The sequence below is a fragment of the Copadichromis virginalis genome, linkage group LG22 (assembly GCF_057382275.1).
Source record: "Copadichromis virginalis isolate Kocher_CV1m ecotype Utaka linkage group LG22, C_Virginalis_male_GT1.1, whole genome shotgun sequence".
Taxonomy (NCBI): Eukaryota; Metazoa; Chordata; class Actinopteri; order Cichliformes; family Cichlidae; genus Copadichromis; species Copadichromis virginalis.
This window is the reverse complement of record NC_140638.1, coordinates 3,037,817-3,052,726: the sequence shown is the minus strand read 5'-3', so window position 1 is coordinate 3,052,726 and position 14,910 is coordinate 3,037,817. Positions and strand designations below refer to the sequence as shown.

At 41.6% G+C, this 14,910-nt stretch overlaps 3 protein-coding genes across 3 annotated transcripts; 2 read left to right on the top strand and 1 right to left on the bottom strand.

Annotated features, from left to right (window-relative positions):
* Nucleotides 1-1,404: 1,404 nt before the first annotated feature.
* On the top strand, nucleotides 1,405-5,714 carry LOC146682398 (angiopoietin-4-like). Its single transcript, XM_085446460.1, has 6 exons — nucleotides 1,405-2,101; nucleotides 3,190-3,424; nucleotides 3,508-3,642; nucleotides 3,744-3,960; nucleotides 5,005-5,200; nucleotides 5,329-5,714. Exons 1-6 carry the CDS (start codon nucleotides 1,469-1,471, stop codon nucleotides 5,473-5,475), a joined length of 1,563 nt encoding a protein of 520 aa, XP_085302586.1. The 5' UTR covers nucleotides 1,405-1,468; the 3' UTR covers nucleotides 5,476-5,714.
* An 825-nt stretch (nucleotides 5,715-6,539) lies between these two features.
* ndufb9 (NADH:ubiquinone oxidoreductase subunit B9) lies at nucleotides 6,540-9,687 on the bottom strand. Its single transcript, XM_085446148.1, has 4 exons — nucleotides 9,599-9,687; nucleotides 7,831-8,023; nucleotides 7,524-7,637; nucleotides 6,540-6,908 (listed from the first exon to the last, which is right to left on the bottom strand). Exons 1-4 carry the CDS (start codon nucleotides 9,685-9,687, stop codon nucleotides 6,777-6,779), a joined length of 528 nt encoding a protein of 175 aa, XP_085302274.1. The 3' UTR covers nucleotides 6,540-6,776.
* Nucleotides 9,688-9,744: 57 nt separating this feature from the next.
* tatdn1 (TatD DNase domain containing 1) lies at nucleotides 9,745-14,200 on the top strand. The gene is made up of 13 exons (XM_085446147.1): nucleotides 9,745-9,824; nucleotides 9,951-10,044; nucleotides 11,158-11,223; nucleotides 11,303-11,352; nucleotides 11,841-11,904; nucleotides 11,988-12,131; nucleotides 12,268-12,310; nucleotides 12,686-12,771; nucleotides 12,853-12,893; nucleotides 13,202-13,278; nucleotides 13,359-13,429; nucleotides 13,696-13,822; nucleotides 13,946-14,200. The coding sequence occupies exons 2-13, from the start codon at nucleotides 9,972-9,974 to the stop codon at nucleotides 14,046-14,048; spliced, it is 945 nt and encodes a 314-aa protein (XP_085302273.1). The 5' UTR covers nucleotides 9,745-9,824; nucleotides 9,951-9,971; the 3' UTR covers nucleotides 14,049-14,200.
* Nucleotides 14,201-14,910: the final 710 nt, after the last annotated feature.

The window sequence follows — 14,910 nt, the reverse complement described above, 5'->3', positions numbered from 1 at the left end:
GACACTCAGAGTCGGCACTCATTCAGTTTTATTGTCAAAGCTACAAGATTCATTGTTCAGCGCAGTATGTTAATGAGTTTTCATCAACTTTTACTCCTCCTTTACAGTTTGACCATCTTCGGCACTGCAGTACTAATACAAGTTTTTTGTCTCTGATCTTTATAATTCCTACTTTATAAATAAAGCTAAACTTGTTTCTTATGCTACATAATTCAGTTTAGTATTTCTCTCATCTAGCTGACAACAGCTAACAGAAGTACCTGGTTTAGGTAAAGGGTGGAGCCTGGGTGAAGCATACAGACTGCATACATGAGGCCCACTTGACCACTTGTGCATTATCTGCACTATTCCTATAGGAGGTCATTATATAGGTTATATTAAAAAAGTTTGCAGATTGAGGCTATTTAACGTCTGCTCTGTTTGTGTTGGGGAATAACAACAAAAGGTCAGATTGTAGTTGTTGTGTGGAAAAGGCAACACTCTCAACTTGCCCCAAGACGTGTGCTTACATATACCTGGTACATTAAATGATATATGAGAATGTTTTTAGGCCAAAGTCCACCCATGTTTTAGGTGTAAAGGCTGCAGGAAGAGGCCTGCTGAAGGTAAAACATTCAAAATTAAACAAGCATCGTCATCTAGATGGAAAAAGCCTTTTTAAATTCTGAATATCCACCAAGCCTTCTCTCCGTTGTCCCACACACCATCAAACCATTTAACTCCTCGCTGGAGGGGAGAGGGAGGGGACACGGGGGGGAAAGAGGGCGGGAACAACTGAGCTGTAGTGCCTTTTTCACTGTGCAATATTTATGAGATTTTAAAATATCCAACAGTGCAATAGACACACAATAGTTGAAATGTGTAATTCCCTTGTATTCTTATTCCTGTTTATTCTATTTATCCCTATTATATACTCTGTATTTATATATATGTGTATATATGATTATTGCTGCTCACATTCTGCAACTTCTGTTGGTGCTGTGCTATTGGAAACTGAATTTCCTGGAGGAACCCACCCGAGGAATAAATAAAGTTTCATCTAATCTAAGATGCCTGTGAAATGTTATTTTGGCACAACAAAACAGAAATCTTAACAGACGAGCTGTAAGACTGATGTGAAGAAGTTCATTTGTTCCTGGATGGCTTTTGATTATGCACTGATTCAGTTCAAAACAGTGGCTCCACTCTAAACCACATTCATTGTTTTGGATCGGGTTCGCACATTCACAGAGACCTGGCTGGTGTGGCTCTGAGTTTAAAGGTCACAATACACCTTATTTTACTTTTTCTTTCAGATCTCCCACAGTTTTGGACCTAATGCCTACGTTTGGGTGAAATCTGGACCGCATCTTTCTGCGATGATGTCAGAGTCTGATCCTGACTCAGTAACTGAAACTGATTTTACCAGTAAACTGAATTTGTTTCGGATACAAGTGAACAGCCAGGAAGGGGGAGTCATTTGTTCAGAATGAAGCGGGTTGAAGTGTTAATATTTTATTTCTTACTGATTGTTTGGTGCGTCCGGCCTGTCGACAGTGACTTTCTGGTCTCAGATGTTACCCATGATGATGATGCCCACCCCAACACCCTCACAGAAACCGACGCCGATGCACTGGGCAGGAATATCCAAACAAACAGGGACATACGGGACACGAGCATGGAGACAAACTGGGACGAGCCAGATATGAGAAAGGACCACTATGAGGACGCTGACTGGCATCCTTTTACCTCCTTTACGGAAACGCTTACCGACCTGACCCCTGACGCCCCACTGGTGATACGCAATGACAACACTGGCGCTGAAGATAGCACCAACCAAACCTTCAACCAGACTATCAGCAATTCATCAGCGTCAGAGTGCGGTGAGTTCAGCAGTCAGCTGATGTCTAACGGACAATGCCGACTGACTGCAACACTTCCTCCTGTAGGAAATTCTCAAAAACGCTGCCCAGACATGTTCCGGTGTACAGACGACGTCTCCTATTGGCTCCATGAGAACGAAAACAGAAAGGAGCAGCTGGAAGAGCTGAAAGAGACGATGTCAGGGCTCCAGGAGGAGCTGAGGAACCACCGGCATCGAGTCAAGGCCCTGGAGATGCAGGTAGACTTCCTGCTGTCTACTCCACGTTCATGAGATGTCGTGTTGAACTTTGTAAAGAACAGATTTGTATTTTGAGACACGTGGGCTTAAAAAAAGAGTGTGATGTCATATCTCCAAAGCAAAGAAATAAATCCTGATTCAAGAAATCAGTTTGAGTGAAAAAAGTACAGTTAGTCTCTAGTAGTGTGATTACTTATAATTAGTGCTGAAGAAAAGAGAAAAATAAATCCTCCAAACACAGAGAAGAACAACATATGCACGATTAAAGTGAACAAAGTGAAACAGGAAACACATGTTTTAATCTTTGGAGTTTCAAAAATAAAATAAATTAAATAAAGTGAAATAAAAAAGATTTTTATCTAAATGGGTGGAGAACATTACTCATGCAGGGAAATACAACGCTCTCCTTTATCTCGCTATATCTCTCTGTCTTGACACTCACTAAGTCCTCATTAACCCTGAACGCTAACAGGATTAGCTGCAGGCCGGGATCCTACATTATTCTCAGTCTGCCCAACCCACAATGGATCCTTGCAGGCTTCTAAAACTAATAAATAATTAATTAGAACAAATAATATTATGTACCTATAAAACCAAGTTTCAACATTAAGTTCGGTCACAGAGGCATTTGGACATTACGTTTCTGCCAAACCTTCCTCCTCAGTCTAGAGCTCAGTAGCAGCTGAAGTGGTTAACTTTTTGTCTAAGGAAACATGTAGATATTAAACAGCAGTGGTCTGAGCACCGAGCCCTGTGGAACACCTGGTAAAACAGAGGTCAGCTGACAGGTGGAATTACTCTTTAAATTGTGTTACTGTTCATCTTAGAGATCAGCTGACCCCACTTTTATTAAGCAGAGGGCTATATTTAGTTACTGTTGTTCCCATTATAAAAACATTCACAATAAAATGATGGTACGTTGGCTTTTTATAACACACAAATGAAGCAAGCTGAAGTTGACTAAAAGGTAACTAGCTTCCTCCATCTCAGCTTCTTTTTACTTTCTATTTGCTTTTTTCAGGGATTTATTTGACTAACCTCACTATGACCACACAATAAGGTGAATCTTCTCTCATTGCACTGCTCAGGGTGAAGAAAGTGTTAACTTAAACTCAACCTTTCACCAGCGGTTGCGTTCTCTGGAGCGCCGTCACGCCGAGGCCGACACGCTGCTCCACGTGCACGCGGCGCTGCTGTACGAGCTGCAGGTGCAGCTCCGAAACCTGTCGGCAACCGCGCGCCACATGAGTCACAACACGGGCTGCAAGGTCAACGTGATCAGGACTGCGCCACCACTCGGCATGCGAGACACACTGCCGCCAGGTGCACCAGCAGCAAACACAGTGATGAATTATGGGATATTTGATGTTTCACAGTACATTTTAACTTTGTCCGTCTCCCTTCAGATGTACAGCCCCTGTCTTTCTGTCCATCAGACTGTGCGTCTCTGTATCACAACGGTGTCCGTCGTTCTGGTGTTTACACCATTGTCCTGTCACCAGGCACCGCCCGGCCGGTCTACTGCGACATGGAGACCGAGGGTGAGACAGCTGGTGTGTTAGTTCTTGCAATACTAGTGCCAGTAATGGAAACACTCAGATACTACACACACTTTACACAATTCTATGTGTGTGTGCACTAGGTGGAGGCTGGACAGTGTTGCAGCGGCGCCGTGATGGGTCAGTGAGCTTCAACCGTGGATGGTCTGAGTACCGTGATGGCTTTGGCGAGCCGCGAGGTGAACACTGGCTGGGGAACCAGCACCTGCACCGGCTGTCTAACCAGGGCCACTACAGCCTCCGCATTGACCTGCAGGACTGGAGCCACGCCCACAAACATGCTCTGTACCACACTTTCAGGTAAACAGACACAATAGAAGAATGAAAGGTGGTAAATGCACAGGAACTGGACAGTTACTTACTCAGTAAGAGAGATGCTCTTAACGATGGTTAATGAAGACCTGTGGTGAAGTCTGTCTGATTTTCACTGTCTTGTTGTTTTTAAACAGGAAGTGATGAAAACTGAAGAACTGAGGGATGCTCCATGCTCAAATAATAGGGACTTGCTGATGTCACTGCAGGCTCGCCCTAAAGCAAACCTGCCTTATACTCCTTTTCGGCACTAACGAGGAGCATCACTTACAAAAAAAAGATCCTACTGTATTCAATAAGAGCGGTTTATGATTTATGGTTTGGAGTCAGCGGCACTAACAAATAGGCAGGAGGCCGAGCTGGACGTAGGAGATATGAAGATCTTAAGATTTTCACTGGGAGTGACTTGGATGGACGGGATTAGAAATAAGTTCATCAGAAGGACAGGTCATGCTGAAGGGTTGGAGAAAAAGGTTGGAGTGGTGAGACTGAGATGGTTTGAGCCTGTGCAGAGGAGGAATAGAGAATATACTGGATGTTGAATATGGAGCTGCCAGGCAGGAGGAAAGGGGAAGCGCACAGAGGAGATGCACGAGTGTAGTGTTGGAGGATACTGGGGACAGGGTGAGATGGAGGCAGGTAGTCCGCTGTGGTTACCCCTAAAGAGCAGCTGAAAGAAGATTAAACAATACATAAAACCTCAAACTGAAAGTGCATGGTAGATCTGTTCTGTTATAGATTTCTACACACCCAGACACCTTTGTGCTGCCAGAAGAGACTGCCCCCTGCTGGTTAAAGAATGAAGGTGTACGTCCGCACTGGCTTCTCTTTGCAGACCCAGAACTATATTCAGAGCTGCATTTAACGAAAACTGTCACATGCAATAAAAACTGAAAAGGCACTAACGTTTCCACCTTGTGGTTTTCATCTACCTTATTATAAACAGTAGTAGCTGTTTGGCACAGTACAACAGGAGTAAATCATCAGCCAACCTTGAATAGTTTTGATTTGATCATTTTCCTCTCGCTGCAGAATCGAGGATGAGGACAACCAGTACCGCCTGCATGTGTCCGGTTTCAGCGGGACAGCGGAGGATTCGTTCGGCTGGTATCATGACCTGCAGGGTTTCAGCACACCAGACACGGGCAACATCTGTGCTGAGATCAGCCACGCTGGCTGGTGGTTCCACCAGTGTTTCTATGCTAACCTCAACGGTGTCTACTACAAGGTAAGTTCTAGTCTTACAAAGTTGTTTTTCTGCCAGAAATTGTGAGAATAACAGTAAATTTGTATGAAATAAAAGAAACAATGGTTTGATGGTAAAATTAGACTGATGCTTCCACGTGTCTCCATCAGGGGGGGCACTACTCTCTGAAAGCTCAGAACTTGCTGGGGCCAGATGGCATTGTTTGGTTCTCCTGGAAGGATTCAGACTTCTACTCTCTGAAGGCGGTCACCATGATGGCACGACCACATAACTTCAGGCCACGCCTGTCACCATAGAAACACTCTCAATGACACTCAAGGATTCTGCAGCAGCAGATTTTTGAAAACATTTTTCTAGAAAGTGACTGGTGATTCTGCACAGGCTGTTTTAAAAGTCATTGGCCACTGAAATGTAAGCTAATTCAGATATTTCTTCCAAACTAACTTCACAAATAATTGCCCAATGAGCAGCACTTGAGCTGAGCAACTAAGAGCTTCCAGAAGTAACTGTACCAGAATCAATTACGTACTGGAAATATTCCCCCAAAAATGCATCATTTCCTTCTGTATAACTTTTTGCTTTTTTTTTTTTTTTAAACATATATGATGAATAAAACTGATTATTTTTGAGCTGTTTGCAGGGATTTCTATCAATCATAAAATGCTTGCTTAAAGATTTTCTTAACCACACCAAGTGCCCTGAAATCACTTTAAATTCAAACTGACACACCACTGGACTTGAACCTGAGACGCAGTCAACTCAGAAAGTAGTGAAAGTTCCACGTTGTTGGTTTGGGGGAATTTAAAGGATGAAGATTTCCTGAAACACGAGCAGCAGCTGGTACAGAAACCAACTGGTAACACTTGATTTCACAGCTAACATCAGTAACCCACAGGTCCACATGTTAATGAGCGTGTTCACAGGGTTCCTACAGCTTCGGGAATTTTTTCTCAAGGCCAGTTTAACAAGATCCAAGGACACGTGTGTGTGGCCATCAACGGTAACACCACAGATTTGTGGTCAGTGCGGTCACTCTCAGAGTTTGAGAACAGCTTAGGATTCAGTTTGGTTTTTTAAACATTAATGACATTTAAGGTCATACTCTCCCGATAACAACTAGAATGCCTTTCAACGCTTTAATGATCTACAAAAACTCTGCTTGTCTCAACATGTAAAAGCGAACTGTGAGCCTTTTCTATTTCGTTAAATTAAATGTTAAGCAACATTTATTTTAAGGCACTGCTCTGACTGTCACTTTGTTTACTCCTGAAACATGTAAAATGATCTGGTCGATCAGACCTTCAGGTACACCTAATAAACGTCTGACAAACAAACGTTTCAGCTGCAGTAAAACACACAGTCAGTTTTAATACACATTTATTAGAACAGGAATTAACTGGTACATCTACAGGACTTCTGAGTCACTCTGAATTCACAAAGGCTGTTTTTCTTAATTAATGCAACCTGCACCGGTGAACTCCTTTAGAAACGACTCTGTACAGACAGATGGTAATGACGGGTCAGCCTGTCTTCATGCTGTTGTTGTGAGATTTTCTTCAGGTTGCAGGAACGAGCAGGCCCACGTGAAAAAGATCCTTTATGTGGGGCGCTCCCTGGGACGGGTGACGAACTGCCACCACAGAGGGGGGAGGTCGCCCTCTTTGCGGGCAGGAGGGAGAGCTTCGGACTTCGGTCCAACAGCAGGGGTCTCAGCCTCTAGCTGGGCAACCTGGAAGTAAAAGGAAGGAAATGGTGGCCTGAAGTTTCCAGTCCAACAAAAGCACTCTGGTGCCACCTACTGGAGTTTGTCATCAACAGGGACCCTTACATTCAGTTCCAGCTCCATGTTCTCAGCATTGGGCTCTGCTTGTATAGCTTTGCATGACTTACAGTTCAAAATAATTCCTATTTATCTTATACAGGCCTTAGATCCTCCTGTCTAAAACAAGCCTTTTATCTCCAGCCATCAAGTTTCTTAACCATTTATCCAATCAGGTTTGCAGAGGGGCTGGAACTTATCCCAGATGTCATAGGGTGAGAGACAAGCCTATCACAGGGCTAACACCCAGAGACAGACTCATATTCACACCTACAGCCAATTTAAAATCACCAATTAACCTAGTTAACCAATCAACTCAGCTCTCGTTAAGCTGTGACCAAGTCTAGGATTATTTGCTCTCAATGACGTCATACGAATCCAAGAGTAGAAAACCAAGAAGAGTCTAAAAGCTGAGCTATATGGAACAGTAAACAAGAAGTAGCACCTTTCTTGTCATTGGCAAAGGAGACCAGGTTAAACAAGGAGGTCAAAAGTAATGCTGGCATGTAAATGTTTGCTGCCCACCTCTTTCTCCCAGCTCTGATTCCTCAGTTTCTTCCACTGCTCTCTCTTGGAGAAATAATCAGGATACATGGCCTTCTCCGAGGGGTGCCAGTGGTCCAGCACCCACTCTGGGACCTACAGAGACAAAGCAGAGCTCACAGACACGTCTCTATCCAACATTAGGACAGCCAGCGTTTTCACTTCAAGTTTCTAACATCAAATGTTTTCCTGTACTTGTTCCCAGTTAGTTCAAACAGACCAGAAGTTAGGTCCAGAAAAAAGAAAGTTAGATACAGAACGAAATAATTTCATGGTTGCTCTGTTTTACCTTGTAGCACTCGTATCTCTCATATGAGGTCCCCCCAGGAGAGTCGGGGAAGATGTAGGGCTGAGGATGTTGGTTGGTCCAGAATTCCTCCTCTCCTGCCTTTAGCATCATGGTGGCCTTCACCATGTCCTTCTCAGTCTTGTTTTCATCAAAGCGAGCCCGCAGTAAGCAGGCATAGAAACGGTACTTGTCTCTATAATGACAAAACAACAGTCAGACCTCAAGAGAGACCACCAACATGTTTGAAGCAACTACATGACATCAAGAGAAAAAAAGTGTTAAAATATAAACATGTGGATATTTTATACTAACAGAAACATTACATATGAATTTTATCTATAAAACAGACAATAAGACTTTTCTTAAAACTTAATATCATCAGTGCAAAACATTTTAAAAACAAACTCTAAAGAAGGAAAATTAACAATTTTCTTTACTTTTTCTAAAATGAAAATATATATTATTGTTCTTGCAATCAACATAAATAACATCTCAACTTAAAGGAGCAGCCTTCAATCCTCATTAGAAAGACTATGCTGACGTGGGTAACATGGTGATTCACATTAAAACCCTGATACTGATTCTTCTGTCCATCTCTTTTCATAATGTGAAGCTCCTGCAGGCAGGTTATATTTCTAAACAAGCACAAAACTCTAATAATAATTTAAATACTGGCTGATTACTAGTGTAATATTAAATCTGTAATGTGGAGCACGAGTTTGACCAATGGATTGGTGTGGCGTCAGCAGTAATGTGTGTGTTGTATGAGGCTGGGATGGTAAAGAGAGCAGAAAGGACAACTTTTGAATTTACCAGTCTGAGCCCCAGACCTCACCGATGGTAATGAAATCTGACAGACAAGGTATGCTCTCAAATGCATGAGGCTGAAACTAGTTTCCTCCATACGATGTCTGAGCTCAGCATAACAGATTTTGGAGCAGAGACGCTGCTCCCGTGTGGTAAAAGGAGATGGTCAAAGTTGCTTGGGCATCATGTTAGGATGCTTCCTGATAAACCAGAAAGAAACCCTGGGGTGGACTCAGAACTCGTTGGAGATCTCATGTGATCTAGGAACACCTCAGGAGGTACTGGAAAGTATGGGTGTGGGGAAGGATATCTGGAATACTTAGCCTGCTGACACCACAACCTAACTCCATATAAATAGAAGATGACGGATGGATGGATAAATGTCCAAAATCTTACTGACCTAACTGTATGTATTGATCTTTCACCAATGAAAGCCTTTCATTTATTCACATAGACCAGAACTGACACAAATAACGCTACATCCGAGTGACTGAATGAATACTAGTTATCCTAAATATTAAACATCATGACAACTAACTTTGGAGTATTTTCCACATAAAGTTTAGACTAGTGCCTCTGATGATTAAGTAGAGTAATGTGTTTAATAACCTGTCTGCAGCTGAGCCAAGTGGGAGCTCAGCTAGAACTTTATTATTAGCTGCTTTTGACGCTAGCTGGCGCCATGTAAATACAAGTAACATATACTGACTCCTGCTCAAAAAGATTAAAATGAAACTATTGCAACTTCGCGATCTCTTACGCACATTCCCATCTGAATGACAAGTGGAGAAACAAAGATAACACTTTGGAGGTGTAACTGTCAGACTTGAGGAATGAGTGACCTGGCTTAGCAGCGGCTAGCTTCGCTGTTAGCTTAGCAGGACAGTGAACTTACTGCATGTAAAACACCGATATTCTATATTTTTCCACAGTCCTACACTAACTAAGAAGCCCTTCTTACCTAAATATGCACCACGACTCGAGGTGTCTCAAGGACTTCTTGTAAAGCCGCAGCACTTTCTGCTGGTGAGTGAGATAGGCAGAGGCCATGTTAGCCGTCCCCTGTCACCTTCTCGCCGAGCAGCGCGAAGGATTCTGGGATTTTGTGGCATCTGGAAGCTAAACCCGTAAATATAAAAAAAAAGCAGCGCGAATATATTACATTTCTTTTTGGTCACGCATTAAGTGTAAGTTATACAAGTGTAAATTATCTTCACGCGTCGAAATGTTTTCGATATTGTCTAAAATGTTTGGATAAGATGAGAAGAGTAGCCGAAAATCTTTTTCAGTAACAGTGATCCGGTCTGTTACAGTTATTACGGTATTGCGGCATTATGGGATTGGTGAGAGCTGCATGTGTAGTTCTTTCTGGGAGAATTTCAACCATGACACAAAACAAATTCATTGGTAAGTCGCCTCTGCTTTATCGCCTGTTAAACCCTACCAGAAAAGGTAGAAGAGAGCGAGTGTCACTGGCTGCCGCTGACGGTTATTAAACGGAGCAGCCTGCATGTTTTGTTAGCATCAGTGCTAATAAGTTAGCTTCTTGAAAATGACAACACAGCAGGAACAGACTGAGTGACAGGCTCACAGCTGTGCAGGAATACAGTATACCGGGCACTTTATTTCAGGTTTACAGTAGTTCAGCTGCCACGATGGCAGCTCACAGTAGACTGATCAGCTGATCAGCAGTTGGTGCTGTTGTGCTGGCAATGAAGAAGCTATAGCACAGCATGAGCTCTGTGCTGGTCCATATATTAGATTTAACCAAGTCAAACCCTTGACCTGTCTGTGAAGCTCCTCTGCATACAGCCTGTGGTTGCTCTTCATTAAGGACAGCTGTAAGCTGTGTAGGGTTGTAGTCCTAACTACACAAAGTTAAAATCAACTGAGATAAAATGATGCAAATCAGTACATCCAGCAGCTCATCTCTCATTTAAATATTAACGACCACAAAATGAAAATGTCTAAAAAGCAGAGCAGTTCTCAGTGTACTTAGATGTGTCCAAGCAATTTAGTAACTTAGCTGACAGAAAATTGTTAATTGGTAATATTTCTGAAAGAATCATCTAGTAATTGCTTAATGAAAACCTACCTCTGCTTCAAAGTATGTCAAAGAAGTATTTAAAGTATGCGGCACCTCGCAGTGAGTCACTATAAAGATTACCAATGGAGTGAAATAAATTCTTTAAAACTAATAATTGTTATTAAACTCAGTACATGATTGTTGTAGAATTTAGGTGTTTATTATAGTTTTTTATGTTGTAGGCTAAAGACAGATAATCTGTAATCTGTAATTACTCGTTTTGTTATATGACTGTATTTCTAGTGTGTTTCTATTGTCTGTAAGTAAAGTATCCATTACTGCTAAATGTGTTCAGTGTTATTGTATAACGTGACCTCAGAGCGTCTCTCACATGATGCTGGTACCAATACTGTGATGCTTTAATTCCAAAGATACAATCAGTAACACTCTGTGAGTCAGTACATGTAGATAAATCCTGACCTCTTGCTGTTCAGACATCGGGGTGAATCTGACAGATCCCATGTTCAGAGGACTCTACAGAGGGAAGCAGAAACATGACGGTGAGCTACTGCTTCACTCTTATTTTCACTGTGGGGCTGTTCACATGATGTTTTTCTGAGTCTCACGTTTTCCTGACAGATGACTTCAATGAGATCATTGACCGAGCTCTCAAAGTAGGAGTTGAAAAGGTATGCTGTGTCCATCACTTTGATGAAGCCTCATGTATTTTAATCATAGCCATGACTTCAGGGATCGCTGCAGTGTTGATTTGTTTTAAAAAGGTCATCGTGAAATTCTGGGATGATAGAGATTTTTACAGCAACAGTTTGGCTAATAGCTGTTGGAGATGTTTATGAGTGTTAATATCCCGGACAAAACCCTCATTTATTTCACTCCCTGATATGGACTGGGCGATGAGGGAAAGAAGAGAAGAACAAAAAAAAGCCTCACCTACATTTTAAGTACACTCAACATATAAGCTGGTATACTCTATCATGCTGAGCCTTATTATATATGCTAAAGAATTGTGGTGCAAGTAGTCAGGATGCCGATGCAGATATAAAACATAATATAAACTCATAGTTACTCTTTTTTGTGTATGTTGGAAATGTGTAATTTGAAAGTTATTTGTTCTCAGTTGTAATGATTGCGTGTTTTATCTGTTGCTTCACTGCAGTTTATGATCACAGGGGGGAGCCTTGACGACAGCAGGGAAGCTCTTAAACTAGCTGAGACCAGAGGTAATAATGACAGCCAAACCTACCTAATGTTTCCCTCCGTGCTGGAGCGTCTCACCTTTAACAAGCCCCCTCCTTCATCACAGATGAGTTCTACTGCACGGTCGGCTGCCATCCCACCCGGTGCGGCGAGTTTGAGCAGAATGGAGAATCCCAGTATTTAACTGGGCTGAGGGAGCTGGCAGCAGCACACAGAGGAAAGGTGGTGGCCATCGGAGAGTGTGGACTGGGTGTGTGTACACGAGCACGTGTATGAATGTACATGACAGAAATAAGTCTTCATTTACACCTTATTTATTTTTCACTCTGTGGGTTACCCACTCTTAGCGTTCAACTATGAATATGTTTCTTTTCTCCTCGTTTCAGATTTTGACAGGCTGGAATTTTGCTCAAAAGAAACTCAGCTCAAGTAAGTTTGTGTGATTTTCACAAGTTTTGAAAAACGGCCTTCTAGAAGCAAAACTTGCCACTCGGCGGCCATTTTTTAAGGCCACATTGGGAATTTTAATAGTGACTGCATCCTTTAAGTTACCAGTGAAACCTGATAGATGTGCCAAAAAGTCTAAAAGCTTTTTTTCCCCTGAAGATTTCCTTCTAATTTCCTTCTAATAAACATTATGGTTCATTTATGACTCCACAGACTTGCAGATTGTTTCCGAGTCTGAAAAGTGAAAGTACCTTTAACCTGCTTTCTTTAGAAGTCTATAAGAAAATGGCCTTTAGCTTAAATGGCCCTCGTGGACTTTTGTTTCCTGTGCCTCAATTTGCTCCTGGTGTGTTGCAGATACTTTGAGAAGCAGTTTGACCTGGCGGAGGAGACCAAGCTGCCCATGTTCCTCCACTGCAGAAACTCCCATCAGGAGTTCATTGGTAGGTTTGTGAAGCAGACACCTGATCTGGTTCAGGAATTTGATTTTTATGCGAAACATTCAACTGTTTTTGTTTCCACAGACATCATGAAGAGAAATCGAGACCGATGTGTTGGAGGAGTGGTAAGGATGATATGATATCTAAATATCATAGACAGAGGAGGATATGCTTTCCAAATCCTGGAGATGCAAAAACAACCTGTGTAAAAGTGAATTATTTCTGTGACAGGTTACAATACTCGATGTAAACTGAACAGATTAAGGACCTAAAATGTAAAATTCTGTGAAGTTAATACTTTTGTTGGGATAAATTCACAAACAAACCTGATTTCATTCAATAAAACTAGTTTGCATATTTAAAAAGCCACTGAGTCACTTTATGAATGAATCTGATCAAAATTCTTCTGCGTCATTGCTCATTTGAATTTCAGGTCCACTCGTTTGATGGAACTGCAGAAGATGCTGCTGCTCTCATTGACCTGGACCTCTATATTGGAATAAATGGATGGTGGGATAATCTGAGAAATGTTGTTCGGTTTCCTTGAACGTGACCTGAATCACACTGAGTCTCACTTCCATATCTTTCAGTTCCTTGAAAACAGAGGCCAATATTGAAGCTATGAAGTCGATCCCCACAGAGAGGCTCATGATAGAAACAGGTGAGTCACACCGTCTGTTTATTTTAAAGCTTTTGGCAGAATGTGGCCTGAGTTTGATCACACAGTGAACCTTTAATATAAAGTTTTCTTAAAGCTCTGGAGTCATTGGTTTTATATTCTTGTTGAAGCTGTATCACCAATAAGAGGGAATATATTAGATTAAATAGGTTTGTGCTCACTTTATAGAAATATTTTGCTGATGTTACAGTTCTTTAAATGCTACATTCATGTTATTTATGGATTTCCACCTTCCTGCTCATTTCCAGACGCCCCGTGGTGTGGTGTGAAGAACACTCATGCCGGGTCCAAATGTGTTAAAACTACATTTCCCACAAAGAAGAAGTGGGAGGCAGGACACTGCCTGAAGGACCGGAATGAGCCCTGTCATATCATGTGAGTCACTAAAGGGAAACGCTTTATAAATCAATGGATACAATCAGACGTCGCACTGAAGCATGAATATTGTTAAACACAATAGACCTTTAATTTTAAGATTTCACTATTTGTCTCTTGCAGACAAGTCCTGGAGGTGATGGCAGCAGCGAGGGAGGAGGATCCACTGGAGCTGGGCAACACAATCTACAACAACACTGTCAAAGTCTTCTTCAGCTCAAGCTGATAATAAATGACATCATCAGACTCACCGATGTGTCATTAATATTCTTTTATGAATCTGTTTGTGCGCCTCAGGACAAACCACTTATACTGTTATATTATTTGTGTTTACAGTCCTCTGTTAGTGCACAATAAACATATTTTTTTCATAAGGAACACATCAGTTGTCGTGTTTAGAAAAACATAAATGTTAATGAGTTTATTCAAACCACACAAAAAGCTTTGATGTTTGTGATTGTTCAAGTACCCCTACAGTGCTTTTGCTTCAGATCATCAAACAAGTTTTAATATTATACAAAAGTAACCCAAGCAAATGCAGTTTTCAAATGTTAATTTATTAATATAAAAAGTTATACAAAACCTAATAAACTGGCTGTGCCAACATTTGCAACAAGAGCTAAAATCAGCTGTTTTCAGTACCTGGCGATGAGTCTTTGGCCAAATGTTCTTTGCAAAATGATTTTAATTCAGTCAGCTTGTTTTAGAGTCATGCTGAAGTCCATCAAAAGCATTCTCAGAGGTTTGTGTTTTTAAGCCATGCAGGGGTGGACTTGCTGGTGTGTCACTATCATTGTGCTGCTGCATAACTTGAGCGCTCTTGAGCTTGAAAGACTTTCTGGAAGACAACAGAATTTATGATTCTATCAGTTACGGGAGTCATCCAGGTCCAGAAGCAGCAAAGCAGCCCCCGACCATCACATTACCGCCACCGTGTTTGACTGTTTATATGACCTTCTTTTTATGAAAAGCTGCCTTAGTTTAATGCCAGATGTAACAGTATTTGTATTTGTACCTTTCAAAAAGTTCAAGTTTTTAACTTTTGTCTTCAGTTTTCTCCGTCCATAGAATATTTTCCCACAACTTTT

Bases quoted from the DNA above. Each gene is read 5' to 3' on its own strand.
- LOC146682398 (XM_085446460.1), top strand. From the start codon at position 1,469: ATGAAGCGGGTTGAAGTGTTAATATTTTATTTCTTACTGATTGTTTGG. The intron at 3,643-3,743 runs GTGAGACAGCTG...TGTGTGCACTAG, and splicing joins CTGCGACATGGAGACCGAGG to GTGGAGGCTGGACAGTGTTG. The intron at 3,961-5,004 runs GTAAACAGACAC...CTCTCGCTGCAG, and splicing joins GCTCTGTACCACACTTTCAG to AATCGAGGATGAGGACAACC.
- ndufb9 (XM_085446148.1), bottom strand. From the start codon at position 9,687: ATGGCCTCTGCCTATCTCACTCACCAGCAGAAAGTGCTGCGGCTTTAC. The intron at 8,024-9,598 runs GTAAGAAGGGCT...TTGTCATTATAG, and splicing joins GAGTCGTGGTGCATATTTAG to AGACAAGTACCGTTTCTATG. The intron at 7,638-7,830 runs GTAAAACAGAGC...TTGTCTCTGTAG, and splicing joins AGAGATACGAGTGCTACAAG to GTCCCAGAGTGGGTGCTGGA.
- tatdn1 (XM_085446147.1), top strand. From the start codon at position 9,972: ATGGGATTGGTGAGAGCTGCATGTGTAGTTCTTTCTGGGAGAATTTCA. The intron at 11,224-11,302 runs GTGAGCTACTGC...TTTTCCTGACAG, and splicing joins AGGGAAGCAGAAACATGACG to ATGACTTCAATGAGATCATT. The intron at 13,279-13,358 runs GTGGGATAATCT...CATATCTTTCAG, and splicing joins TATATTGGAATAAATGGATG to TTCCTTGAAAACAGAGGCCA.